A 27,262-nucleotide genomic window follows, 5' to 3' on the forward strand; every position below is an offset into this window, starting at 1 on the left:
GCATTAGTACGTGGAGAAAATACCTTATCTGCTTAGGAATTACTTTCCTCATGGAAATAGAAATGCCATTGCTGTGTCCCATATGTTCTCATGTTTGCCTTTACCATATTTTATCAGCTTGTAAATAAACAGATCACTTTCCCTCCTAACTGCCTTCCTTCTCTTGTGAGGGAAGTCTCTGTGAGAGCTCAGAGAAAAGCTGGGCACCTTCTATGTGTCTATCACCACCACAGTCAATATTATCACAGAAGCAGGCACATCCATGTAAGGTACTGAAACTGGATTTTATAAGGGGAAGAAAGAAGAAGAAAGGTTATTCAGGACGTTTACTGATTTCATTTGGCAAAAATGAAAAAACTATCCAGAATTCTTAAGATGACATTAAAAAAACTCCCATGATCTCATGAAATGATCAGCTAAAAAACCTTTAATGAGGTTTTTTTTTAGAAAACAGGTTTTTCTGCGAGCAGCAGGCTTAGCAACGCTTGGTTTCCTACAGATTTATTTCTATTAGATTCCTTTTTTCTAACAGGTACAACTTCCAGTGGACGTTTTCCTTACCAATGCATAGCCCTCTCTCCTTTGCAGCTTCTGTATGCTCTACAGGTACAGTGAGCACATTGTACATCGCTAAACTCAGTAGAAGGATTAATAAAGATTTTCCCTTTAGTGGGTGACTTATTTTCAAGAAACTTACCAGAATCTAGTATGTTTGAAACCTCTACACCTCTGCTCAGTTTGGTTGAGGTTGACCAAAAGATTTAAACATAGGCAGACATCCAAAACCAAAAGTATTTTGTGAATTGCTTCCACTCATTTATACTAACGCAGTGTATGTCTTTGCATGTAGCCAAAGGTCTGGTGTATAGATGAATTCTCAGAAAGTTTCATTTCCTGGTTTTTAATACTTCTTTTTTGGATCGTAGTGATAGTTTGTGAAACAAAAAAATATTTTGAGTTTTAAAGGCAATTGTGGTGAAAAGGTAAAAGGTGTTCACTCTTTTCTTGTAGTCTCAGATGTAACCAAGAGTTGTTCTATCAATATAGATGAATTATGCAAGCAAGAAAATGTTTTTAACAGTTCCTGAATAAATAGCTGTACAATAAAGTACATATATCAGAGATTTTATGGGGTTGCAGGAACAACTTTGTAGTAAAGCCACCAACGTTCATTGTGTCAGCTTGTGAGAAGTAACTACTTTTCTGTTGAATAAGTAGAGCAACAAGCATAGTTGTTCTCAAGCTGCAGTCTTGAGACTTGAGAATTGAGGAGCACCACAGGTCTTACTTTGTTTTCTTTTTGAGCTTTTAGGGAAATATCACTATTTAAAGCTGTAGGCAAATGTCCTCTTTCAGGTTCTCGTCACAGAGGTTACTACAGGCTGCTAAAAGTTACTGCCCAACTTTGTTTCACAGTGAAGTAATTTCTGTGTGTGCTTCCTAATATGCTCCATACAAAATCAGCTAATTTAGCTCAGATCAGCAATTTAAACCGCTTGAGCTGTTTAGCTCTTCTTGTTTCAAGCTTATTAGCTCTCCTAAACCTTTTCTACCAGCAATGTGGTGACATTAGTAATTTACAGCAAGGAGCTATTACTGAGCAGATTTGGGCTGTGATGGAAGAGGACATTTCTCCATGGTCCATGTTTGAGCACCAGGTAATTTTATATAGGTTTTGGAAGGACAAATGTGCTCAAGTGCATAAAAATGTTTATCATACATGATAGAGATCTATGAAAGTATGACTAGCATGGCAACAACTAATTATATATATGAACATATATATAAAAAAATACAAAAATGGTAGTGAATTAAAACTAATGAACAAATACTGCAAAATGCAAAAATACCAATGAAGGTATAATAAAGGTAGTTTTGTGAGAATCTGTTTAGCAATGACTGACTTGCTTACACTTGAGAGCTATCTGCTGTGCTGCCTCTTTTTTGATGCCTTTTCCTGTTGTTTTATAAACTTCTCTTGTTCCTAAGCAAGAATTAAAGCAACTGAGCTGTAGTAAAACTTTCTGTGACCTAAGCACCATATCATAGTGAACTTCCCATAACGTGGAAGGTTGCTAAATAGATTCTGGAAAAAAAAAAAAAAAACAAAAAAAAAACCAAAAAACCAAAACCAAACCAAAAAAAGCCAGTGCTGATTTGCCTGGGCACAGCATCACTTGCTTTATCAAACTACACACATAAATCTAGTTAATTTAAAATTAGCTAAAATGCTATGAAGAAGCAGCTAGTGCTTTTGAAACTGGTTCTAACTGATGACTAAGCAAGCTTTGCCAGGCAGAATAAAACCATTTTACCATAAGTTTTTAACTTGTCAGGTCTCAAAGAAAATGTAGAGTCATGTTGGGTCACACCGACATAGTGCGTTCAGGAACATGCAGCAGGAGAAAGTGCTCCTAAATCAGGAGTTGGTGTACTTTCCTCTAAATCAACAGTGAGCTACAGTAGCTAGTAGGCAGTCACATGGCTGGCAGTTTAAAATATTACTATATATTTGTCAAGATGTGAAGTTGGTGTTTGTAGACATGGCTGGCTTGCCTGGAAAAACATTCATGGCTAAATTGTTCTTGTAGTTTCAGGTAGGTCCTATGATCTATATAAGTTTTTATTAGCAGTTGTGCAGTGCACTGAACCAATCTGTAAATGCCATGCCACTACTCTTGTGTGTCAGTGTCAAGAAAAACAGATATAATTTAGATATGGTTAGTTAATCCACTCTTACACCATTAAAGGAAGGCACTACGTTAAAGTTCTTATTAGATTCAACACTATTATTATTTATTTTAAAAGAAATGCAATTTGTTCCTCTTTCAAAATGAAATAATGGCCCCTTTCAAATTACTTTAAAAATTGCGAGAGCTGCACAGCACTGCTGTCAAGGACCTGCTGGCAACTGCAACAGTCCAGACTGTCGTGGCCCAAGCAATGAGCAGCCATCCCGAATGATTCTTTTTTGACTTTCAACAAGAAGTAGTCTTTATTAAGGTCAAGCTTGCTGTAATAAATGTTGATAAATGTTGTTATGTAAATGTACAAAATTAGAAATTGTCCTCTAAAACGCTAATGAGAAAAATGTTTGCAATTATTGGCAAAATATTTATCTGTTTAGAGAGGTTATTAGGAGAAGGTGGAACAAAATAAAACAATGTAGGCTACATCTGAATTACAAAAAAGCTGTTTTCTTCCTGACAACGTTTAAAGAAGAGATTTCCTTTGATTAAACCCTCCTTGCTGACAGAAAACCCACAGATCACTTTTACCACATCTCCCAGGTCTGGACAACTAATTACTCTCTTACTGCAATGTCTGTATATTCCTGCTGCCTTCATATTTATACCTTGAGTTGCAGAAGTTTAATGGTTTTGCACTTCGCTCTGTGGATTTCTACTTGGGTTTGTATCCTAGAACAGACAGTGCAGTTCTTGTGTAGGATGTTGTGACAGAGCTATAAGGTCCAGCTACAGATTTGCGCACAAAGAGGACAGAAGTTATCCATAGTGAAAAATACAGTTATGTGTTTCTTTGGGTATGTTCCAGTATTTCCTTTTAAACCCATGTACATGAGAGAGTCTTCTACAAATGATGTTTTGAAATTGGGACAGCTCTAGTTCACCTGGTAAAAATAACCTTAAGAGATGACTAACAAACCTCATCTTTAAGGGAAAAAAGAAAGGGAGGCGGGGGGGCAGGAGGAGAACCTGTTGACATGTTGAAATCATCTCTTTGCATAGATGAGTGTCCAAGGATTAAGGACAGTGTGCTTTTAATGATGAATTGAGTCATAAAGTACGGATCTTTAGTCTACGGAGCTCTTTCTTGCTGTTAGGAAATCAAACATTTTGAGAAAGAAGTTTTTGATTCTTTACTGTGCCAAGTTTCCTTTTGCAGCGCTGATTAGTGAGCTTGTTAAGGCTCCTTCGTTCTCAGGGCAAATTTGCACATGAGCCCCAGGTAGCACTATATGAAACCTATAGCAATTGCCTCTGCTCAGATCCCAGACCAACTGCCAAATGTAGGTGATTATCTTCAGAGGTTCAGAAATCTTAGTTTTATTTTTCACTAGAAAATAATCATTTTCAAAACCCAAAAACTTTTGTGGAAGTGTACCAGTATCACTGAAGTGTACTCTAGGAAAAATTTCTAAGCTCTCTTAGTGTTAAGAAAATAGCAATACAAGGGAATTCCCAGGCTGAAGTATCTCCCCATCCCCCTGATAATGAGGAAGGGGAGGAATCTAAAACAATGTGGTTGTGGTGTGCATCTCAGCATCTACTCTTGGAGCTGCTCCACTTTGTATAAATCAGTAAAGAGTTGAACCACAGAGATACCAATCATTTGCAGGGCTAGGATGGGAGAAGCTTCTTTTTTATTATTTATCCATACCAGAAGAACTTGAGCAGGAAAAAATCAACAGATCCACCTCAAAAATAGTCAACAACCCTGCATTCAGGATGCTTACACAGGATGTGGGAAACTAGTACAAAATTTTGAATCTTCTCTGTTCTAGGACAGTTGCATAATAATCAGGCTATATTAGGGTAAGATTTTCTTTTATTGCATTTCAGGGGAAAAAACCTCCAAAACTTTGAACTAGTTTAGTGTTACCCTTCTGTAGAGTGAGATATGTATAAGTTTTGGGGTTTTTTTAAACCTCAAAGATTTTCTGGGATGGAAGAAAGTTTCCCATTAGTTCTAATTTGGACCTATATACATGAGAGGAGAAAAGAAAATGTTGGGCAATCTTTCTTAAAAAAAAGCTCCAGAATAAGCTGGATTCATCATTACTGTAATGTATCTCACCTGAAGCTTTTTGTTCTTACACTACTTTTGATTTCTTTTATTTCATCTACCTAAAAATTAGGGGCAGGTCATCAGTTAATATGAAAGAGTGTGGCACCACATAAATCAATGCCGAGCATTTGGTGCGGGGCTTCTAAAAGAAAATAAGAGGGAAAAAAAAAAATCCTTCTGTGGGTTTCAGGGAAATGAACTGTTAATGAATATTGTGAAAGAGCTGAAATTTGCTGTAAGGGAAAGACTGACACAGTGTTTGTCAAGTTTTCAACTTGACGCGTGGAGGAGCAGGTTGAGCTGTCTTGTGGTTTTGCTGGATGACGTTTGTCCGTTGCCTACCTGTCATCCAAAACAAACTGTCTCCTATCCTGGCCTTTTACAGCCACAGAAACAGTGACTGCTACTTACAATGTCAGCTCGAGGGTTAGTAGCCTCCGGGATAATTTCCTGAGGCAATATGACACAGAAGTGTAGCAGAAATAATGATTGACTCGTCCGGCATAAAGAAATTGTATGACTAACAGTTTATTCAGTTTAAACTGTAGGTTTCTTATCTATGACATAAATCCAGTAATAGTGGGGTGTATCTGACTTCCAAAGGAGTGTTTGTGTTCCTCTGCAACAGCCAAAAATGAAACCAGTGGAAACAGTGTTAACTTAAACCCAGCATAAATATGGAAGTGAGATTGTGCTCAAAAAAACTAGGGGAGATGACCCACAGTTTTGGTGTAATTGCACGATCTATTATTTTATGAGATCTAATCCTGAATGGGGTTCTTAGGCACTACAATAACAATATTTTAAATATTTTGAATATATTAATAAGCAATGGCACTAAACCAAAGAGATTATAAAAATATTTATGATAACAGTAAAGGTTCTGTTAGAATTATCTAAAACCAAACTAAGTTTATCCACCTCCTTAGTCTTACAATTTGTAGGTAAAAAAATTATTCACTTCTTCTGCGGTGTCAGGTAAGCATGGCATTTTAAAGGAGATGCAGTAGATGATCTATAGATTTTGTAGAGTGAGGGTCTGATTCAGCACATACTCATTGGGAATAATCCTTCAAGAGTACCCATTCAGATAGGAACTTCACATTTTTCCATTGTCTTTAGCAGGGCACTAGAGTCCAGTGATATGGAGTGTGCTGCTAGCCCAAAGGCTGATTCAGATGTCACTTGACCTGAGAAGGAAGCATTAAAGACTACATAAATACTGAAGCTAAAAGCCATGTTTATTGGCTGCCTGTGTTCTTAGCTTAGGGAAGACTGCAAAAGTGTAGCCCATTTGTGCCATGTAAATATACCCCAGCTAACTGGGTGTGAAGGTAAGAACAGTTTCATAAAAGGGAAGGAGGCAGATTCATTCCTGCTACTGCCCTTTCTGCTGTTCTCAGGAATGAAGGTTAATGAAGTTGCGTGTTCTTGTATTTCTCCTTTTGCTCTGTTGGAAAGAGAGCAGGCTTCCTGCTACCGAGCCGGGGCAAGGCTGAGAGGTTTCCTCTCTCCTGCAATCTCCAGGGCCCTGAGGTAAAGCCTGTCTCTAGCTGCTCTCTCTTGCCATCAGTTCATTTATCATCGATATCATGCAAATGTGGTTCAAATTAGAACTACGACCAGAAATCCTCGTGACATTTTTAGAGTGCTTTCCTTAGGATATAGATCTGTATTACTAACAGCCACCTATTAACTTTTGAAACCATTGACCATTGTTAGCTAAATCTGATAGTGAGGTGGTGATTTATGAAATTTATTAAATATAAATTATGTAAAAATGGGCAACTTTATAGAGGAGCCTATTAATACTGCCTTTTAAGAAAAAAACCTGCAGTTTGAGCACATTTCTTGTTAGACATCAGAGGATCTAGATGGAGAAGAGCCAATATGAATGCCTCAACTCTTGGAAAGCTTTCATTTGGCTTTCCCATTTTATCAGACACCAGGAATTCTACTGAGGTTTCTTTGGCAAAGACCAGCTGAAGCTTCTTCTAAACTTTGGCATTTGTAGTTTTTTAATATAGTGTGAGCTCAGGCTGCACCATTGGGTGTTGTGAAGTTCAGAAGTCAAATCAACCAGGAGACACAAATGCTTAGGGTAACAAACTTTGTTAGTTCTGGTATTTAGAGATATCCTTATTTTTATTTTATTTTGCAGTGATTTCTGAATATGCATTTGTAAGGTTTTTGAGGAACTCTCACAATCAAACAGTGATCTTGAAATTCTTTCCCAGATGGGACTCCTAATTTTCACATTTCAGCTGTATCTAAACAAGTTCCAGTTGGTAATAAAGATTTTGTGACAGAACAGAGTCTCTGGGTCTTGGAGCTATTGACATCTCAAACGAAACCAGCACTGATCTGCTTAAAAGTGAAATTGATGGTTTCTAATGGGCTTGTATTGATTTTGGGCAAAAACTTGAGCTATTCCTTTGTGTTCTGATCATATGTTCTAAGAAAGTAGGAAAACAAAATTGTTAGTAGGTCTTTTTAACAGTGAAGTTTTATACATATAAATTTAGTGAGTCGTAGTTCTTGTTTTCATCGTAATGCCCAGAATAATATGTTATGAGTTGAGCTCTTCAGCAAAATCCTGATGGGGACAATGTAATATCCTTTGTTCCCTTCTATTAGGGTTGGAGACTATTACAGAACAGCAAACATGACAGCATGGCTATTTAAGCCACCCACTTTTTGCCAAAATGGCTTTTATTTTTTCAACACCTAATTTAATCACACAATCACAGAATGATTGAGGCTGGAAGGGACCTCTGGAAGTCATCTGGTCCAATCCCCCTGCACAAGCAGGGCCACCTAGAGAAGGTTGCCCAGGACCTTGTCCAGATGTCTTTCAGATCTTCAAGCATGGAGACTCCACAACCTTTCAGGACAACCTGTCCCAGTGCTTGGTCACCCTCGCAGTAAAAAAATGTTTCCTGATGTTCAGAGGGAACCTCCTGTGTTTCAGTTTGTGCTCGTTGCCTCTAATTTTGTTCTACTTTGAAAATCTCTCATTTCTCTCATTATGTTAAATCCACAGCAGTATCCTCCTCAGAAACAGTTTTACAGCTACAGGGGGAACTGATCTTGAGGATATATCCTCTCACGTAGAAAAAATATTTTTTGTATGGTACAAGAAATAGGATAAGAAAGCAGCTTGAGCAATGAATCCATTATTGAACTCCTTGCCCAGAAGCCTCAGAGTACAGAATCAACACAATTAACAACTGTTGGGAAAAAAGGAGGTTTAAAAATAAACAGACCTCTTCTCAAAATGCAGTTTGTTCACGAAAAGAAAGCACTAAAAATGCATGCAAAGGACATTTTGCTACTTGAAAATCAAGAGCTTTCCTCTTTTTCTTTACTTTGAGCAAGGTTGATTGCTTGGTGGAAGGGCTTGCTTCTTTTCACCAGTGAGTGAGTGACAGTGGTCCTTCTGGCAGATTCTTACAGGCAGTGGAGTAAGGAATGTATTAGTCGTTTGCCAAAGTAGTCAAAGGGGAAGGGAGCACTGGGTAGGGATGTGTGGTAACAGAAGAACACTCATTTGGCCATGTTGGATATTTGATAAGAGCAAAGAGTGGATTTAAATATTCACACTGCAAACATTTTGATGTGCTCTGTCACTAAAGCAGTAAATTTTAAATACGCTATATGTACTAAATGTGTGTTTCCCTGCTTGTCTTCAGTGAAGGGTACTTTTCTGATAGTCTGCTGTACTACTCTGGCATCGCAAGACTGTTTCTGAGGATGAATTTGGAAATACTTAATACAGAAACACTTCTAGACTCTAGAACAAATTATATCAGTATGAGTAACTCCGTTCCAAAGCTTTTTCCGAGAAGTAGACCAAATGTGTAACAGAAAAAAACAGAGGAAGCCAGCACAAGTAACATCCCCATCCCCACGCAGTGAAACTGAACTACATAGTAAGAGCCTAATGATACAGTTCTTCTCTTATAAATAGAGTCAAAAGTGCCTTATTTACTTTGAACTAACTATAATAGGCCTGTTCCAAGAGCCCAGTAACTTCTTTGTAGATACCTGCAGCCTTCTTGTTACCTGATTTTGTAAGAATATAAACACATGTTGTTCATCCCTTTGCCCTTGAAATACAGTCTTAGGCTATAGAGAGATTGTTATATGGCTTATATGGATTTCTCTGAGACCATGAAACAAATACAAAATGTTGGGGAAAAAAACACCACCTTTTTTCCTAGATCCTCATTTAATGTGTGTCTTGTCTGTGTATCTCTTTATGTGGTCCTTTTTTATAAGTGTAGTCAAGCATTTTGACAAGTTATGCGTAACATATCATTTTGCTCCTACTGTTTCCTGGAGGTTACTACATTCTCTGTTCAAGGAGATGAGGCAGTTTCTGTAGCCTAAGACTGGTGCTACTGGCATTGCATAAAGCAGCACATTGGGGGAGTCCAGCAGATCATCACATCCTGAAAGAAGACTAGTCCTGGTCATATGGACACGATCCATCTGCATAAGGCTACTAACTGGTACTAAACAGTACAAAGGATTTTTCTTCACTAGAGTGGAAACTTGGAGAGATTCCTGGCATGGAAGAAAGTGAGTGTTCAGAGTGACACCATCAAAACAGTTTCTAAGAAATCTGCTGCAGCTGGGTTGTCTTCCCAGATGCTCATTCCAAAATCTGATCAAGAGTATTTTTTTTTTACTTGGGATTTTGGAGGGATGTCTGCAAATTTCTAGATGTTAAACAAAAATATCTTTCATAATTACATTTTATCAACAGTAAGACAGATGAACACTCCACAAAGATAGCCTTTTAAGTGACAATATTTACTTTTTTCTCAGTAAAACCTAAAAACAAATTATTTTTTTTTCAGTTGTAAAATGGGTGACTAAGAAAATGGATGCTATTTCTACACTCAATCAATTTTAATATGGCTATGTTTAATCGAAGGTACCAACATTGACCAAAATGTCAGTCACTTCAATATATAGGCCATCAGTTAAGGCTGTAAGTACTAACATCCTCATTTGCAGAAAAATTTGTAGTTTGAATCACAGAGGATTTTTTTTTAAATGCTGTAGTAGTTAAGAGAAACTGAAACTCTTGGCCCAGCAATTCTGTTGCTCCAAACTTCAAGCTTACACTAGGCAGAAGAGCAAAAAGACGTTCACAAAATTCAGGCTAGATGTCCAGGGTCTGAGTCTTACAGCAGATCTTCAGCTCGTCTTCATTTAGAGTAGCCTGGAGGTTTCCAGAGCTTCCTCCAGCTGCCTGCACCCCCAAAAGACAATACACATGCTAAGCCTATCTGGATCATGCCAATGTTTGGCGGTGACCTTGTCTTGCCACCAAGACACTCCAATTTTAAGGCAACATAGTGCTCAAAGGCCTTGGCTGTGCTCTTGCTGAATGCTAGTAGAAAAGTCTACTATTGCTTTTTGTTCTCTGGGAATAGTAGGACAGCATATATGAAAACCATGATGAACTGATAAGTAGAGTGGACACTATTCCTAATTATTGCCATGTAGTAATTTTCCTCTCTGAAAATTTTGAACAGAAGTTGTTCCTGAATAAGGGTGTGAATGCAAGTGTAGCGCTCTCTGGTGGTGTGTTAGATGCTGTGCTAAGAATCAAGTCTTTTATAATAAACCACACAGTATAACACCCGTTTTAAAAAAACAGGTGTGCAGTGCCAAATGATTATGGCTGAGCTTTTTCTCTCTGCCAGCCTTTCGTTTGTTTTTTCTATGCACCATACTGAAAGCTGTATGTGGTGGAATTGTAGTGATACTGTAAAGAGAACATTTGCTGTCACTTCCTTTTTTCTAGAAGCGTATATGAAATAACAGGTAAATTTTTAAAGCAACTGATGTTAAACTGTATTTCTCTCCTTATTAAAGCCTAATGAGGTATAAAAAGAACCTCTGAAATTTCAAAACCCCTCTCATTTACAAAGGCTAATCTGTTTTAGGACTTCATCATCGGGGGGGGGGGGGGGGCTAGCGGGGAGCTTGATCATGTGCCTATACCAAAAAAACTGGTAAGTAGATCAGTCCTGGCTGGGAATAATTACAGGGTGCTACCTTATAGGTAATGCAGAGGTCAGAAACAATGTTGTGAGACTGTTAAAGCTCTGTGGTTGCTAATTATTTTTTTATTCTTAGCTTAGTGGTGACAGGGTGTTACACTTGAAAAGCTGTTAACCTCGACATTTTCCACCACATTGTATAACAACAAAAGTGTGGGCCAAATTTAGAGCTTCAGTACTGTTTAGAAAAAAGCTTTCCTATGGTTGTTCTGCCCTTCAGAACTGCGGGAACAAAGCAGGCGTGCTTGTTTGATGGGTACTTTGTCACCAGTTAGGAACCCTTTTATTTCCATTTAAGCTATCAGGGCTAGCCTGACCGCTCTGCAATCATCTGAGAACTGGCAGGAGGTGCTGAGTCCAGTAAGTCTTTAGCCTAGCGTTGGCCATCAGAAGTTTACTTAGTCCGAGCGGTGAGTCGGGTCCCCACAGCAGCCACAGACACTTGAAGTGTGGGAGTCAGAAACGGCAGCTCCTGAGAAACATCCTAAGGGCAATGGGACTTTCTTGTGAGTGATAATTCTGGTTTCTAATGTGCTTTGAGATGTATTGGGAAGGTAGATAGTAGATAAAGATTCCTGAATGTAAGGTGCTGTTGGTAATATATATTATTGCTACATGGATAATAAGAAAAATAAGCTTTAAAATTACAAACTGAGCAGTTTATTACTTTCACCTAAATATGGTATTCCTCAGTTTATTTTGTTGTTTTCATACTTCTCGGAAAAACCTTACCCTCTTACTCGCTTAAGTATTAGAAGGGATGATGTTTACTTGTGAAGAAAAACTCAAGTTTCCCAATATCTGATTTTCAAGAAAGGCTGTAGGGCAGGCTGAAGGGTAGCAACAAAGTAACATCATACAGATGCATTTTACATCACTTCATTATGCATTTTATCCTCAATGAAATCATTGTATAAGGTCATCAGATAACTATGCATACGTTAACTGCATCTCGGCTTTATCAAAAGCACTTAATGCAGTACACTTACAAACATATTGTAAACACAGTTATTTCTATTTCCAGTACTGATCTTGATGGAATATACACTGTGAGGTCAGTAAAGCAGTCATGTTCAAGAACTAGTGAGCTGTGATCTCTGCTGTGTTGCAAAATGTCACAAGATTCTCTTTTGATGGATAAACAGGCTGGAAAATCCTGACTTTATTTGCCAGGGGAATTCTTTTGGATCAGATAGCATTTATAGTAAGTATGACACGTCTGAAAGACAGTGTTTACCATTCAGTGGGGATGGTTTTTGTTGACTATCGGTTAGTGTTGTGTTTGCTGAAGTGGCAGGTTAATGATGATACGGGCAGGCACTGCAAAATTTTCTTCAAATGGTTCTGCCAATTAATCTCAGTCCAAACTTCTTCTCGCATTGCCTTTTTCCAGGGGTGAATGGACATTATTCAAAATCGTGGAGTGTTTTTGCAATAGCCACAAGTATGCAAAGTTTAACAGCTGTGAAGGAACCTGAAGTTTTTGAGCATGTGCTCTGAAATGTAAAAAGTTATGAACCTAGTATCCTAGATGTTGAACAGTAATGCACTGAGCTATTTGGCAGTGCTGGGGTGTTTTATTTGAAAAGGAGCTTTAGTTAATTTGTTTGCCTGATTTTTTGCTTGTCTGACATTTTGAAAATAAGGTTAATTTGATGTGAAACAAGTTAAGGGAGATGTTTTAGATGGCACTAACAAGCCCACTGAACAAACATTTCTCTACCTTGGAGTTATGTTTGCACAGAGCTGATCCAGAAGCATCCATGCCAGGAGTTTCAAAGCTTGGTGTTTCGCATACACAGCTTGCAAGACAGCATGCCTGGGCTAAAACTCTCTCAGCTATGTGTTCAGTGTGGCGAAGCATTCTCCCCTTCTGATCTACATCAGAAAAAAAAAAAAAAATTAGCCAGGCTTTGTAGGTAAGGCTCACACCCTAGACATGGGATTATTTTTCTGAAGTTATTTGCATACCAACTGATCTCCTGCCGTTGGAGGGTTATTGAAGAAGGGCATGTCTTCCACTCTGTAAGTTAAACTTCTGCAAGTTTTAAGACAGTTAGCTCCAATGTGACATACCGCAATTTTGGTGAAGCCATGACTTTCCATGCCATTATTGGGTCCATTTCCCATATTGTGTTGCTGCGTCCAGTTCCAAAACTTTCATCAACCCTTTTTTTGGTTGGTTGGTTGCTTGCTTGCTTGCTTACTTACTTCCACACACACACACACACAGTTACTTGAACACTCCAACTTTAACAGCTGGTGCTTCAGCAGGTCATCATTATCCCGAGTACTTACACGTGTTTTTACGTCTTCCCCACGCTTTATATAAACATTAACCAAGCCGTTCTCATGGTACCCCAGTGGGTAAGTAAGAAAATACAGGGACGACGGCTCAGCGCCACCGGGGGTTGCGGGCGGCGCGGTGGGGTCCGCGCCGGGTTTTGCGGGGCTCCCCGCCCCGCGGCGGCTCCCGGCGGGATGTGTGTGAGAGCGTGTGAGTGTGAGAGAGTGTGAGCGTGTGCGTGTGTGAGAAACCGCCGGGGGCGGGAGGGGGGGGGTGGCGGGTCCCCTCCGGCAGCCCTGCCACCGGCGAAGCTGCGAAAACAGGAAGCGCGGTGGCCGCAGCGGGCGGCCGCGCTGATTCATCCCGCCTGTGCCGCCCGGCCGACGGCAGGCTCGGCCTCACGCCGCCGCGGGGCCGCTGCGCGCCCGCGGAGCTCCCCGCTGCCCGCGAGGGGGCGGCGCCGCGGCCGGCCGCGGTCCCGGCCCGTGCCCCGGCCCCGGGGCGGGCAGGCGAGGCGAGTCAGGCGGCGAGCCCGGCCGGCGGGAAGTTTTTGCCGCCGCCGCCGCCGCTCGCCGACCCCGTGGCTCCGAAGAGGAGCGCGGGAAGAGACGCGCCGCCCGCTGCCCGGGCTGGCAATATGAGGGAGCAGCACTCATGTGTGGGCACCGGGCAGCGGAGGATGGACCCGCTGGAGCTCCCCGCTAGCCCTGTGAAACGCTTGCGAACTGAGTACGCCTTTCCCTATCTCTTCGCAGAGGAGGCCTACCAAAAACTGGCCAGTGAGACCCTGGAGGAACTGGACTGGTGCCTGGACCAGCTGGAGACCCTGCAGACCAGGCACTCCGTCAGCGAAATGGCCTCGAACAAGGTAGGAGCCCGGCGCCCCGGCCCTTCCCACCGCGTGGGACGGGCGCGGGCGTGGGGGTCGCCTCAGCCCGAGCCCGGGGGGGGGGGGGGGGGGGGCGCGGCCGCCGCGGCAGCCCGGGGGGAGGTCGCGCTTTGCGGCGCGGCCGGGCTCCCGCGGCCCCGCACCCCGGTGTCGGGCGGCAGGGGGTCCGGTCCGCTGGGTGGAACCGCCGCGGGCTAAGAAAGTTGCCGCCCGAGGTAGCAGTCCGCTGGTGCGCGCTGGGGTGCGGGGGAGGCTGCTGTTGGGGTCCCTACCCCGTTTTCTGAAACTTCAGGACAGGTTGTGAAAGTGATGCAGGGCTGGGAAAGCTGCGCAGTTTTCCGATGTGTCTCAACAAAAAAGTTTTGGCTGCTGGCGGTAATCCCTTCAGTTGCTCGCTCTTTTCACAGCACCGCATTCTGGACTAGCGACCTGTCCTAGAAAATGGTGTGGAAACTAGCAGGAAAAGGTGATAAAGGTAGTTTTTGATTCCGGGGGAGCTGCGGGCTGAATTTTAAATAAACTTACAAGTGTAAGTAGTCATGCTGATAGCTCTCGTAACACAATTCATTATGAAAGAACACGCTCAGAACCGAGGTGCCATCACAATATATTGTCACGGTAGACACCCAGATCCAGAGGTGTGCGTCTGAGACAGAATGCGCCCGCCCTTCCCTTCCTGGAGGTTGAGGATGCCCCTTGGCCAGGGACTATGTGCTGGTATCTGCTGTGATCTGTGTATGTGTTTGTTTTGCAGTTTGAAGTGGAGTTTCCACGTGTTCCATTCATAAGTACACTTTATTTCATGCTTTTGGTTTGCAAAGAGTATGTAGCTACATTGCTGGAATTAATTTTTAAAGCCGAATTAATAAGCCTGCTGTCTTGCTTCAGAATTTATTTTTATGTTTGTCATCAACTGAGTGTTTGGGGAGCGACATGTACAATGAGAAAGGAGAAGAAAGTTTTAAATAGGCTGATTTTGCTTCTCAGGTCTGCGAAAGCAGCTGATCGATATTTTAGCACCTTTTAACTTTAATTTTTAGTTGCAATTAGGATTCTTTAAAGTCAGAAAATAATAAGTGGTTTTGACTCTGCTTATGGCTGCTTAAAATTTTGCTGTCTTGCTTTGACAGCCCTTAACAAATATCTGCTGTTTCTTATTGACTGTTTTTAAGCCCATGTTCAACTCTGCCTGCGTGTAAGAGGTAGGTGTTTGCGCTCTTGTGTGGTTTAGTCCCTTAAAGTAATATCCCTAGTGCTTCTCTTCAGAGAGTCTTAGCAGGAATTAAATCTCTGTTTTAAGAGTTACCTGCCTGGCATTGCCCTATTCTGAGAACTGTGTTTTCAGTTTTTACTGCCGGTTGAAAGAGCTCATTACTCAGGGCGTATTGTGTATGTATTGGCAAGTTAAAAAGTCAAGAGTTTCGGAGTCTGTTCTAGCACTGTTAGCATCTAGGGACATTGTTTCAAAGGGAGTAAGATCAGACTGACATGTAGGGCTTGATCTTGCTAAGAAGTTTGAACACCTATTGCTTCCCTGACTTGTGATGTCTGTATAGCCACTCTTTCACAAGATCCTGGGCTTTCTTCAGGTATTTATATATTACCTCCCTAAAACAGATAGGATATGCAGTATGTTCTATAAACAACAGGGGTAAGCTGTTTTTAGAATAAAATAAAAATAATCGTGAATCAAAGCATCTTAAGTTTTGCCAAGTATATTCAGATTCTTACCTAAAGGGAACCTGTTTTCAAAATAAAATGTGACAACTGCTTTGCATTTTAAGTAAACACAAAGGTGGTACATCTGATACTATGTTTTGTTTGTATTTGTTTGAACTAGTTAAAGAATTGTTTGCCACAGATTACAGGATAAACATTCTTCACACATTTATTCAAATTAAAAGGAAAATGTGATTCAGAAAAAGGTTTTCATCTTCTTGTTTCAAGCATAAGATCATGCAGAGAAGGGATCGATATGGGGTAAGCAGTAAGCCTAGTTGCCATAGTTAATTTGAAGGTCAGTAAGAATGGTGCCAAACTTTACATCAAGACTGAAATTTTTATACTACAGTAATGTATTGCCTCAGTCTGCTTGATCTGTCAAATGTGGATATACATGTCTAAAGCACTTTATTGCTACTTACTGTTTCATTTTGCAATGTTCAGGAAGAGCCTGGTATTACTATATTGGGAAGGAATAGCTGCTGTTTGGTTTTCCAGGTCATACTCAATTTTTAAGGTAAACTTTTTCCCCCTTTTTTGGGAAATCTGTCCCCCTTGTATAGAAATCTGTAACATCTTTCAGTGTTGTTGGGTTTTTGTTTGGTTATATTTTTTTAAGAAAACTGATTTACTTTTTTTTTAAAGAAGATTTAAACAAATAAAAGTAGATAAGTGCTATTAACCATAATGTGAACAATCTTGAATATAAACCAGAAAGGCCATATAATAATGTGAGAAAATTAGTGCAGGAGGATTTTAATTTTAGGTATGTAACAGGTTGTTCTACAGAATCATTTTATTCCTGATTATTGAAAATGTATGTGGCATTTATATATCATCTCCTATTGTAATATAACTGCAAACTGCGACATCTTGGTGAGGCATATAGGCAAACTATACTATTTTAGTTTATAGAGAAACTGAAGTAGAGAAACTTTGCTGAAGGCTGAGGACATAGACTTCAGTACAGCAATGAATATTTGAGAGTACCCAGTTCTCTATCCCCAGAATAAGTCCTGTCACCTGTAAGGTGAGAAAATAGGGAAAAGGATCATTGTTGGTACAGAACATGGCTTCTCACCGTGTTTCCCTCTTTCCCTTTCTCTGGGTTTCTTTTAAGAACTAGCCTGTAAGGTTGGCTGTTGTTTTTTTTTTTTCCCAGACTCTCAGCTATTTCCCTTATTTATTTTTCCCCTCTTTTTTTGTATGTAAAAGCATTTTCATCAGTGTTCGTTTTCCTTATTTACGTGAACATGTGCGAGAAGTAGGTGGGGGGCATAAGAATTGAGCTCTGCACCAGGTAAGAGCTTTTGCCCATCATGCAAAGGCTGCCATAGCAGAGGAAAAAATAATCCAGGGAGAAAACAGCATTGTGTGTGTCCTGAATGCCTGAAGTAGGCCAGGGAGTGAGTCTTATCTCCAATCCCTCTCTTTGCAAAGTTGGCAGTCTGAACTGTCAATTGCGTCTGTGTGGAATCCCCTTAAAGTTGGTAATGCCTGTGTAGGACTCGTGTTAGCATATCCCAGTCCAAGGGTATTTATTTTGCTTAGATGCCCCTCGTGCTCAATTAGCAGTAGTCGGTGACATGCCAGCTCACAGCTTTGCATGACTGAAAGTGGGATGACGCAGATACACAAAAAGAGCTGCCTTCTCCCTGCTTAAAATTGCCTGAAGCAGTAGGCACAGGGTGCTCTCCACAATGTCCGGATGAGCCCCAGCATGTTTTGGCAGTAAGCGTAACCCCAAAAACTTTGAAAATGTGCTCTAGGTCAGCTCTGTAGGAAGCCAGCAATGATGCTTGTCTGCTGAAGTTATGCCAGGATGACTGTAATATCCAGACAATGTCCCATTTCCCAGCCATCCCTGTGATAAGCAGACTTCCAAGTGCCTGAAGGCATTGCACGTGAAGTAACTGATGGAGAGATCTGTGATGCACCCATAGGTGTAGTTTGTAAATAAATCTGATTTTGAAAGGACGTAGTATTTAAAAGTATTGTCAATTGTCATTATGTTGTTATGGATCTTGCAGTACTTGGTGTTTTCTTAAATTAACAGCTTCTGGAATTGGGTACTAACAAGAGAATCCCAGCTTCTTTTTAAAAGCACAGGAAGTTTGTCGTCCTCATACTCCTCTAGAAACCCTGTAAAGTCTTAAAAGGCTCCAAAACTAGAAAACAAGAAGCACCTTAAATTTGGAAAATTGACTGAAACGTCTTTCATTTTTGGAGACCTATTTCTGATTTTCTATACCGTGTACTGTTAATGTTGGCTGACGTCAGTGGACTGTGGCTCTATCATTGTGTTTTTCTGAGTGATGCTTACTTGAACAGAAATAAATTCATTTTAGGAAATAGTTTGCTGATTTGGGTCACTAAAGATAGGATCCCAAGGCATAATTAGCTATATCTAACTGTTCTGATTTCCAGAGATGCTAACCCATATCAGTTTCTGCTAAACTAAATTGTGAGTAATGTCTGTTGAAAAACATAGTTTTTTACATGGGTACTAGCTTGCTGACTGTGATTTCTAATTTCAGAAACAGGTACACTTTGATCCTCTTGTACAAGCAAATGATCTTTTTAAAATTTCCAGGTTGCACAATGATTTTTTTAAAAATTTTTTTAATCATTTGCTCTTTTTAATGAATAACCCCCTCTTCTTTTTCTGCCAAACAAGATTGAAGCAAAAATTAATAGATTTTAAGTTCTCTGGGAGAAGAACTGTCTTCTCCCAGTATGTGGTTTGGCAGTACCTAGCTTAAGTCCCCGAATCTGGATCTGAGAGTTATTCTGTGACAGACAACAAATAAATGAAGAATGCCAATAACAAAGATGTAGCAACCACTTTCTGCTAGACAGCATTAATTGTAAATTAGTCAAAAGTGGAGGAATACTTATAATGAAACTGATATGCAAAAGTGTATTTTCACTTCTGTAATCATGATTTTGCAAACATCTCTAGTATGTTGCTTCTGTGTGCCTTGAGTATCTGAATTTAGATATCGAAAAAGTTTCAACTCATGTTGCTTTTGTTTCAGTTTTAAGTCTACTGCAGATGACTGTTTTTGCAGGATTTGCTGATAACTGTTAGTGAACAAGAGAAAAGGTCATTTGTTGGGTTTTTCTTTCCCACTACAAACTTAGTTGAGCGTTTTTGTAGTATTTGCTGATAAATGGTAATGACAAGAGAAAAAGCCATTTGTTGGGTATTTCTTTCCCACTTAGGTGAATGCCTTTTCTCCAGGAAGCTTTTTTAGGTATCAAAGCTAGGAAGACTTAGGTTTTATTTAGTTTGACTATGTTAACTGTGAAACTACTTTTTAAGTATAATCTTGTCCACCTTGTATACCAGTATGTGCAAATGCTCACAGATTAAAGCAAAAGTCTATTTACAGACAGTAACTAGTGCTAGTTACTATTAAAAAAAAAAATGTTTTGAGATTTTTGAGTGCTTTGAAGATGCCCAAAGCATCAGTGTTACCAACCAGTGAACTTCCAGAGAGTACATTAATGTAACACTTGGTACAAATGTTAGTGGGATTTTGGTTTGTTTATGGTCCTGTACTTGCCATCCACTATGTATGCTCAAACAATAATCTTAGTGATACTTTATTTTAAAAAAATTACCTACCTGTAAACATTTAATGTAAACTAAAATTACACTTGAAGGAAACAAAGAAAACTTGAAATCTGTTCAGTTGCTTTTTTTTTGTTTCACATTCCCTCCTGAAGTCCACTGCCAATTTGAGTTGTTTTATAATCACATTTTCCTGCTGCTGAAAAGTATTTTTCCTTTTCTCTTTTATAGTGCTAAAAGGCTCACACAGGCAACAGGGAGCTGACTAACATAATATCCAGGGAAAGAGTGAGGCTAAACTAATTGCTTAGTTCAAATAATGGATCATGTATAAATTCCCTAACTTGCTTCAGACAGGTTTTCCCAGGAGCGGGGGAGAGCCCCGCTGCCGGAATTCCTGTGTGACCCTCGCTGGGGCAAGAGGAGCAGGGGCCAGAAGGTGCCTCCAGTCTCTTGGCAGCTCTTCACAGGCACTGGCCACTGGATGGAGAAGCAGCGTTGTGTTTCCACAGGCTGACAGCAGTTCTCTGGGTTTCCCCATGCCCAGAGTATATGGAGCTGATGACAGGCTCCAACTCCTGATTTAGTCCATTCATCTGTTTTGTCTTACTCTGTGGAAAAGCTTAAGTGCTATGGTGGTCAGTAATTTTGTGGGAGCCTAGATAGACCAAGTCTAGAACTAACAAACACGGCTCATGCCACTGGCTCAGTCTTTTATTAACAGGCTAGTTTTTAGTGTTGTCTTTTTTGCATGCTTGCTGCCAACTTTGGGGACAGGTTCGTTGCATGGTTAGGAGCTTGTCTTCAGAAATTACATTTCATATGTAAGAGCATCATTTTTTTGCGATTACTTTTTCCAGATATGGAAGCTCAGCCAGAGTAAAATTGTATCCTCTGCTGTCATAGCCACTGATTAGAGTGACCTGTTTCCAATTACGGGACAGGATAATGTTGTCATATCCATTTAAGAGAATTTAAACATCAGTCATTCTCTTGGGTTTCAGCTGTTGCACATGAAAAATATGTGCTGGAAACGTAACAGTAGAAAAGAAATTTTTTGTTGTTGTGAATAAATTGTTGCAGAGCAGGCAGCATCTCTGCTTTGCTTCTCAGATTTAAAGAGCTTTGATATCCAGATGAAAAACTTGATGGGGTTTGTGTGACAGTCCTCTTGCATAATGTCTGGCAATGCCATCGCACTTAGCTGGCTGACATGATAGTTTAATTGGTTCTTACGTTCTCAGGTCTTTCTAGGAAAATCCGAGGATTTGGTAAGCTCTTTAGAGTGCTGCTTCTTATGAAGATTACAATTAAGGGGCTGCTGTTGGCAAGAGAAAGCTTGTTGAGTGCAGCATCAGGAAATTTTTTATTCATTAAGGACTTCAGTTTGTACAGTGACAGAGTAAAGGGATACTGATACAGTGGTGAGCCTGAATTTGAATTAATGCATATTTTTGTGGGTTCCCCAATTTTGGTGTACTTTTTAACAAGAGAAAAGAGGATTGTGGAGCTAAGGAGGGACTGCCTTCCCAGGCACACTCCTCCCTTCCCATGCGCTGAAGGCAGCCCAAAAGGATTTTAAGACCTCTGGGCTGGAGTGCAGTTCCCTGTGCATAGCCTTACTTGCTCCCATGTAAGACTACTCGTGCTTTTGGAGAACAGCAGACTTGCCCTTGGCTAAGTGATGAGTGAGGTGTATATATATAAAACAAAGAGATAGCACTTTGCTGGCTGTATTGTGCAAGGACATGCTGCAGCAAGATAACAGGCGAAACTTGCTCTTGTGCAGATGGCTTGCACCAACCTCTCTTTATCATTTATAAACACTTCATCTTCTCAGAAAGAAGTGGATGGAGTAGTTGGCACCAGTTTGGCAGTGGTTGAATCTTCTCTGTGCAAACGTGTGCTGCTTCCATAGGGGCTGTTGGGTTGCTGCCAAATGAGAAAAATCACGGAACACCCTGTTCTTCTGCGAGGATAGTAAGTGTGGGCTTTGGTGGTATGATAGAGCTGTAGGTCTGTTGCTGAGAAAGAAGCAAACCTGGTGGGTGAGGCTCAAGGTGTCCAAGTTGTGAGCAGCCCCTTCTCCTTGTGTGGGTACATGATGGCAAACGTTTGCCTCCCTGGGCCATGATGAGCAGGCATTTGTGATTTGGAAACATCTTAATTGGGTGGTGGGGTGAGCCCCTTCCACTGTTTGTCAGGGCTCTTCTCAAAAAGAAGTACACCACACAGGCTATCCCATTCTGCGCCAGCAAAAAGGAGCGTAGAGTTGACCCATAATGGTTGATTCAAAGAACACTGACATTTCAAGGCTCCAAAACAAATTATGATCCCTTCATCTCACAGATTCAGTCTGTACTTTAAATTTTAGAAAAAAACCTAATGGATTTCTGCGTGTCTCATTCGCTACTTCTTAAAGTCCTGGATGTGAGAGCTACATAAGAGGAATGATGCCTCTGTGAGGGTTGCTATGATTTAACACTTTTCAGCTTTTTACCTGCTTCTAGGATTGCATAGCTTTCCAGTCACTAATAACTTGATAATTTTTTCCATGAATACGAGCAAATGGTCCATACCAGCACACAAACAGCCCTTTTTGTAGCCTCTTTAATTATAGGAAATGCCACAGTATGAAAGATTCTTTCCTTTTAGCGTAATGGCACAGAATAATATAGACAAAATGCTATGGAGTAAATTACTAGGACTTGATGTGGGAAAATAACTTTACTTTCAACCACCATAATAGAGGATTTGAAAATTATGACTTTTTTCAGCAGTTGAATTATTTCAAGTTAAAATGCAAACGTCGAAGTGCCTTTTCATGACCTGTATAAAAAATTCTGTTTTTTTTCAGAGGTGTTACTTGGAACTGTAGTAGGAAAGGTTTTGCATGGATATGAGTACTTCGTAACCTCTCGCTTAATAATAAAGGTGGAATTCACGGCTACTGAAAGGCATGATAAGTATCTAAATACTTGTGGCTCCTTGTGACAGTATCTAGACCCAAGAACTCCTGCGTTGTATTCATAGTAGTGTGCTGCTGTAGTCAAGGTTAGACTGTAAGATATGAAGCATTTCGGAGAGCAGTGGCTGGGGGTTTTTTTGGTGTGTTTTTGTTGTTGTTTTTTTTTTTTAATAAATTTTGTGTTTTCACTAAGAGGGAGCCTCTGCTGTTATATAAAGTTTTGGTACAATGAATGTGGTGGTTGCTGAAATGTCAATTCAGCCTCTGCCTCATAAAGAAACTGCACTAAGGAATCGTTCTCCTGTCTCAGTTACGTTAGTAGTGGTTTTGGTATCATCTGCCAAAACTTTCCATGTTTAGGAAACTTAACATAGAGCTAAGAGTATTATGGATGGATATTTCCTGTTCTGATTTATTTTTTTTTAAACAGAGCATATCTCAACAGAAGTAGAACCCAGTTCTAGTTAACTTGCAGCCAGTCCCCCTGTAGCTGCAAAACTGAATGTAGGCAAGCTAAGGCATGATGGAAAGTGATGCTATTCATCCTGCCTTGAAACCATGTGCGTAGGGCAGTGGCCAGCACCTGCCTGTTGAGCTAGGGTTCACCTCTGAGCAGTTCAGCTGCAGCTTCCCTGTGGCTGCCCTGTTAGGTGCCTGGTGGCAGAGCTGTGCTGCGATGGGAACTGCTGCTTCATCTGAATCTCCAGCCAAGGGAGACACTGCTGTGCTAGGGCAAGTTCTGCCTGTTGCCTGCTCTGGGTGTTGAAATGGAGCTGCACAGACAATAGTATCATCTCTAAATCACAAGCAGCGGAGAAACACTGAATCAAGCTGATGTGCAGGGCCTGTTTACAAGATTGTCTACAAGTAAAACTTAAACAGCTTGCTACTTCTATTAATTAAGTTGTAACCCACTAATATATGATGAGCTAATGAAACTGAGCTGACTGAATACTTCTGTAAGATCCCTCACCAAGACGATGTTGAACTAAACCTTCTGCTCATAATGGCTATGGGGAAGGCTGCTGGTTTATGCGTTTTTGCTATTGGTTTTATATGGGGAGGGAAAGTAAGAGGACAAAGGAAAGTTAAACCAGAAGCTGACCCTCCAGTTAAGTTTGATTCATTTTGACCTTTTTTTATAGGTAAGAAGTACCAGATTTGCAATTAATACACATACATAGTTTTGCATAGTAGTAGTTCATCTTCCCTGGTCAAGGATAGTCTCTAATTTGTATAAATGTTTGGAAGTAGCTTATGGATCTATTTAAAACAGCCCAGAATATATAACACACAACATCAATAGCTGAGTTAGCTTTTCACCTGTGAAACACCACAGATCTTAAAGGTCCCTTTTAATCTACTTGTACTGCAAGTTATGTTTAAAAAAAAAAAAATTGCCTGTGCTGTGCTACAGTGGTATACCATGACATTCATGTCACTCCATTTACAGATAAGAAATATTTCTGTTTGGCAGGTTGGGGAACTGAGGTGTAGTGGTTAAGATGTGTTTGTGGTGGTCCTAGTCTGGAAACATACCTCAGAGCATCTTGCTGCGGCTTTCACATGTTCAGCTGTGCTGTCCAGTTGGTGTCTGCATGGCTTGGTGGCAGGACTCCCTGTGTTCCCTACTGTATACATTCACGTGTGAGTTAGGTTTTTCAGCTACAGAGATCATTAGCAGGTTTCCTCAATGTCAGAAGGCAATCCACTCTCATCAACGCTAGATGTTAGCAAAATGTTAATGAGGCAGCAATTACTTTAATGTGCAGTAGTTCAGGCTGGTTTTCAAGCTCCTCCATCATTCTCCCTCACTAATTTAACGTGTGCTAATGGTAGCTTTGGCTTGCCTGTGCTCATAAGCACCATATACTAACCAGTGGCATTTTCTTTTTGCCTGAAGTTTGTCTTTTTGAAGAAATTTACAAGCAGGTTTTTCAGAGTTGTGTAAAGCAAAGTCAATGTTCATCTTATTATGGAATAAAGAGCTGGACCTTACAGGAAATGTACGGTTAACTGCAACCTCGTTACCATGCTGCTACATCAGTCGTGTTCCCCAGATAGAGAAGGCCAGAAGTATTGTTTGATGGATATAATGATGTGTGGTTTTTAATTGAATTAGCTTACATGATTGAAAGAAGCTGTTCAAGCAGGCGTTAACATATTTAAACCAGGCTATCTGATGTTCTTGTGGCCGAGATTGACTGTACAGCCTTAATGCAATAATTTTACCCAGAATTACAGACAACCTCACGCTGCCAGCTGAGATACTAATGTTTTCATAAATTTGATTTTTGCGATTCAGAATGACCAGTTGTAACAGAAATGCCTTTTCTAATGGCCAAGAGCAAAATCACTAAAAATACTGATACTTCAATTACCATAAATCAGATTTTAAGAGGAGGACCACCAAGTGGATAGGTCAAATTTTATCATGAAATACACTTCTCTCCTTGTATATTGATAACAGTCAATAGATTCAGGAAGGCAGCACTGCACCAGTTGGTACTGAAAAAGTTATTTTAACTGCAGGGACTAGAAACAAAGGTGCCAAATATTTTTTCTTACTCTTTCTCAAGGTATCAATGTATATTACACACTGCAAAATGTAAACTGAAAGGTACCTCACCCTGAAGGTTCCTTATATGTATTTTGTAGTTTAAGCCCAGCCAGTAACAAAGCACCACAAAGCTGTTTGCTCGTTCCTCCCCCCGCCCCAGGCCCCGCTAGGATGAGGAGAAAATATAAAGAAAAGCTCGTGGGCTGAGATAGGGAGGGATCACTCACCAGTTATGGTCATGAGCAAAACACAGACTTAACTTGGGGAAAAAACAAAATCAATTTATTTTACTACCAGTCAACTCAAAACAAGGATAATAGGAAGTAAAACCAAATCTTAAAAACATCTTCCCCCCCACCCCTCCCTCCTTCCCAGCTCAACTTCACTCCTGAATTCTCTACCTCCTCCCCGCCAGCGGCGGAGGGGGACGGGGAATGGGGGTTGTGGTCAGTTCATCACACCCTGTCTCTGCTGCTCCTTCCTCCTCAGGGGGAGGTCTCCTCACTCTTCCCCTGCTCCAGCGTGGGGTCCCTCCCATGGGAGACAGTCCTCCATGAACTTCTCCAGCATGAGTCCTTCCCACGGGCTGCAGTCCTTCAGTCACAGACTGCTCCAGTGTGGGCTTTCCCATGGAGTCACGGCCATCTTCGGGGACATCCCCCTGCTCCGGCGTGGGGTCCCCCCCGGGCTGCAGGTGGGCATCTGCTCCCCCGCTCCTCCCCATGGGCTGGGGGGGGACAGCCTGCCGTCTCACCACGGGCTGCAGGGGCATCCCCTCCTTCTGCACTGACCTCGGTTATCTGCAGAGAGGTTCCTCTCACATTCCAATCCCACTACTCACTGCAGGTTTCCCCTCTTAAATCTGTTCTCCCAGAGGCGCTACCACTGTCGCTGATGGGCTCAGCCTTGGCCAGAGGCAGGTCCGACTTGGAGCCAGGGAAGCTTCTAGCAGCTTCTCCCAGGAGCCACCCCTGCAGCCTCTTGCCCACTACCAAAACCCCACCACACAAACCCAAAACTATGTAGAAACAATGATTTTCATAATACATCAGCTGCCTATTGGAGCTTCAGAGCGTGGTCTAAATGAAGAGTAATTTTTGCAAAGTGAGGATATGCTTCGTATGTACTCATTGACACAAGGAAGCAGTAGTTAGCTTTCAGAGCTGATCTGAACAAAGAAAGGATAAACACCCAAGGTGACATCTTGGCTGTGCTCTTTACCAGCACTTCTACAAAGTTCATCCTTGGGACACTGGAAAAGTAGTGCAGCTCCAGCAGGAAAGAATGGTAAGCAGAAGGCACAATAGGGCTTAGTGTAAGAACAAAAGAAATAGCAAGATAGTGTTGTTTCATTAACAGAGCAAGAAAGAGTCTGAAGAGCAGGAACAACTGAAAAGTAAGCTGCCAAGTAGACCTTTTGGACTTGAGCATCTTTGAGCATGTTTTAATGAAAAATGGGCAAGATGGAGTAGAAAATAGACTTCTTATGGATGTGATCTTTTGAGCAGTTAACATATTTCCTGTGCTTGAAATTTGCCAAACTTTATGGGTGCTAAGTAATGACAAATATAAGGAACATGTGAATTTTTTTTTTTTTTAAGATTTGTTAACTTTTTTTTTGAGAAAAAAGTTTTGCTTTGCTGTGTGCTTCTGCAAATGTTTTTGAAGGATAATAACTGGGCTTTAAGGTTTCCTGCTGCTGGGTTTGCAGGTGGTTGGTGTTCTCGAGTATGTCAGCAGCATCGTGAATCTTTGCCTATTGTTGGTAAGTTTTATTGCCACAAATGTGGCATTGGTGACTTTGTTTCCTGCTGTATGCTGGGTAAGCCCTGATACATTAGAAGTGATGCGTGGGTAGTGTGAGAGTTACCATACCTTTGGTTTTGGCCATGTTTTCCCTGTGCACAAAGGGACATCCCCTACAAGTACCCATAAAAGAAACGAAATGTTTGCAGTTTAGTAGCTGAAATGAATGAAACAAGCTATAAAATACTAGAATTTTATTTGAAAGTTAATGATGAGCAGGTTTGTAAAGATGTTTTTTACCACGCTCTTGTTACGTGAATTAAAATGCTCACCTCTTTGATGCTCAATAGCAGCATCTCAGAACCAGCGGCACAGACAGGTACTTGAGACCTTGTGAAATACCATATTTCTTTTGCTTTCTTAACATGTGGTTCCCTGGAATTATCCCTTCTTAGTCTTAGCTCACTCACGTTCAGCTTTTGCTGTCACAGAAAACTAGAGTTAAAAGGACTTCTTCCACCAAATCCAGATGCGTTATTTGCATGCCGTGTAATGTGTCTCGAAGCAGCCCTTGTGTGCGGTGTTTCACGGAGCATGCTCGGATTCCTCAGCATCTCTGTCCTC

At 40.9% G+C, this 27,262-nt stretch overlaps 1 protein-coding gene across 4 annotated transcripts in view; it reads left to right on the plus strand.

Moving 5' to 3' along the window:
- Positions 1-27,262, plus strand: part of PDE4D (phosphodiesterase 4D) — a 370,375-nt gene that overhangs the window by 298,974 nt on the left and 44,139 nt on the right. For all 4 annotated transcript variants that reach the window (XM_052775619.1, XM_052775622.1, XM_052775620.1 and 1 more), the window contains exon 6: positions 13,932-14,044. In XM_052775619.1, the coding sequence (XP_052631579.1) occupies positions 13,932-14,044 (113 nt within the window). The remainder of the gene's footprint in view (positions 1-13,931; positions 14,045-27,262) is intronic.

This window comes from Harpia harpyja, chromosome Z, assembly GCF_026419915.1.
Source record: "Harpia harpyja isolate bHarHar1 chromosome Z, bHarHar1 primary haplotype, whole genome shotgun sequence".
Lineage (NCBI taxonomy): Eukaryota > Metazoa > Chordata > Aves > Accipitriformes > Accipitridae > Harpia > Harpia harpyja.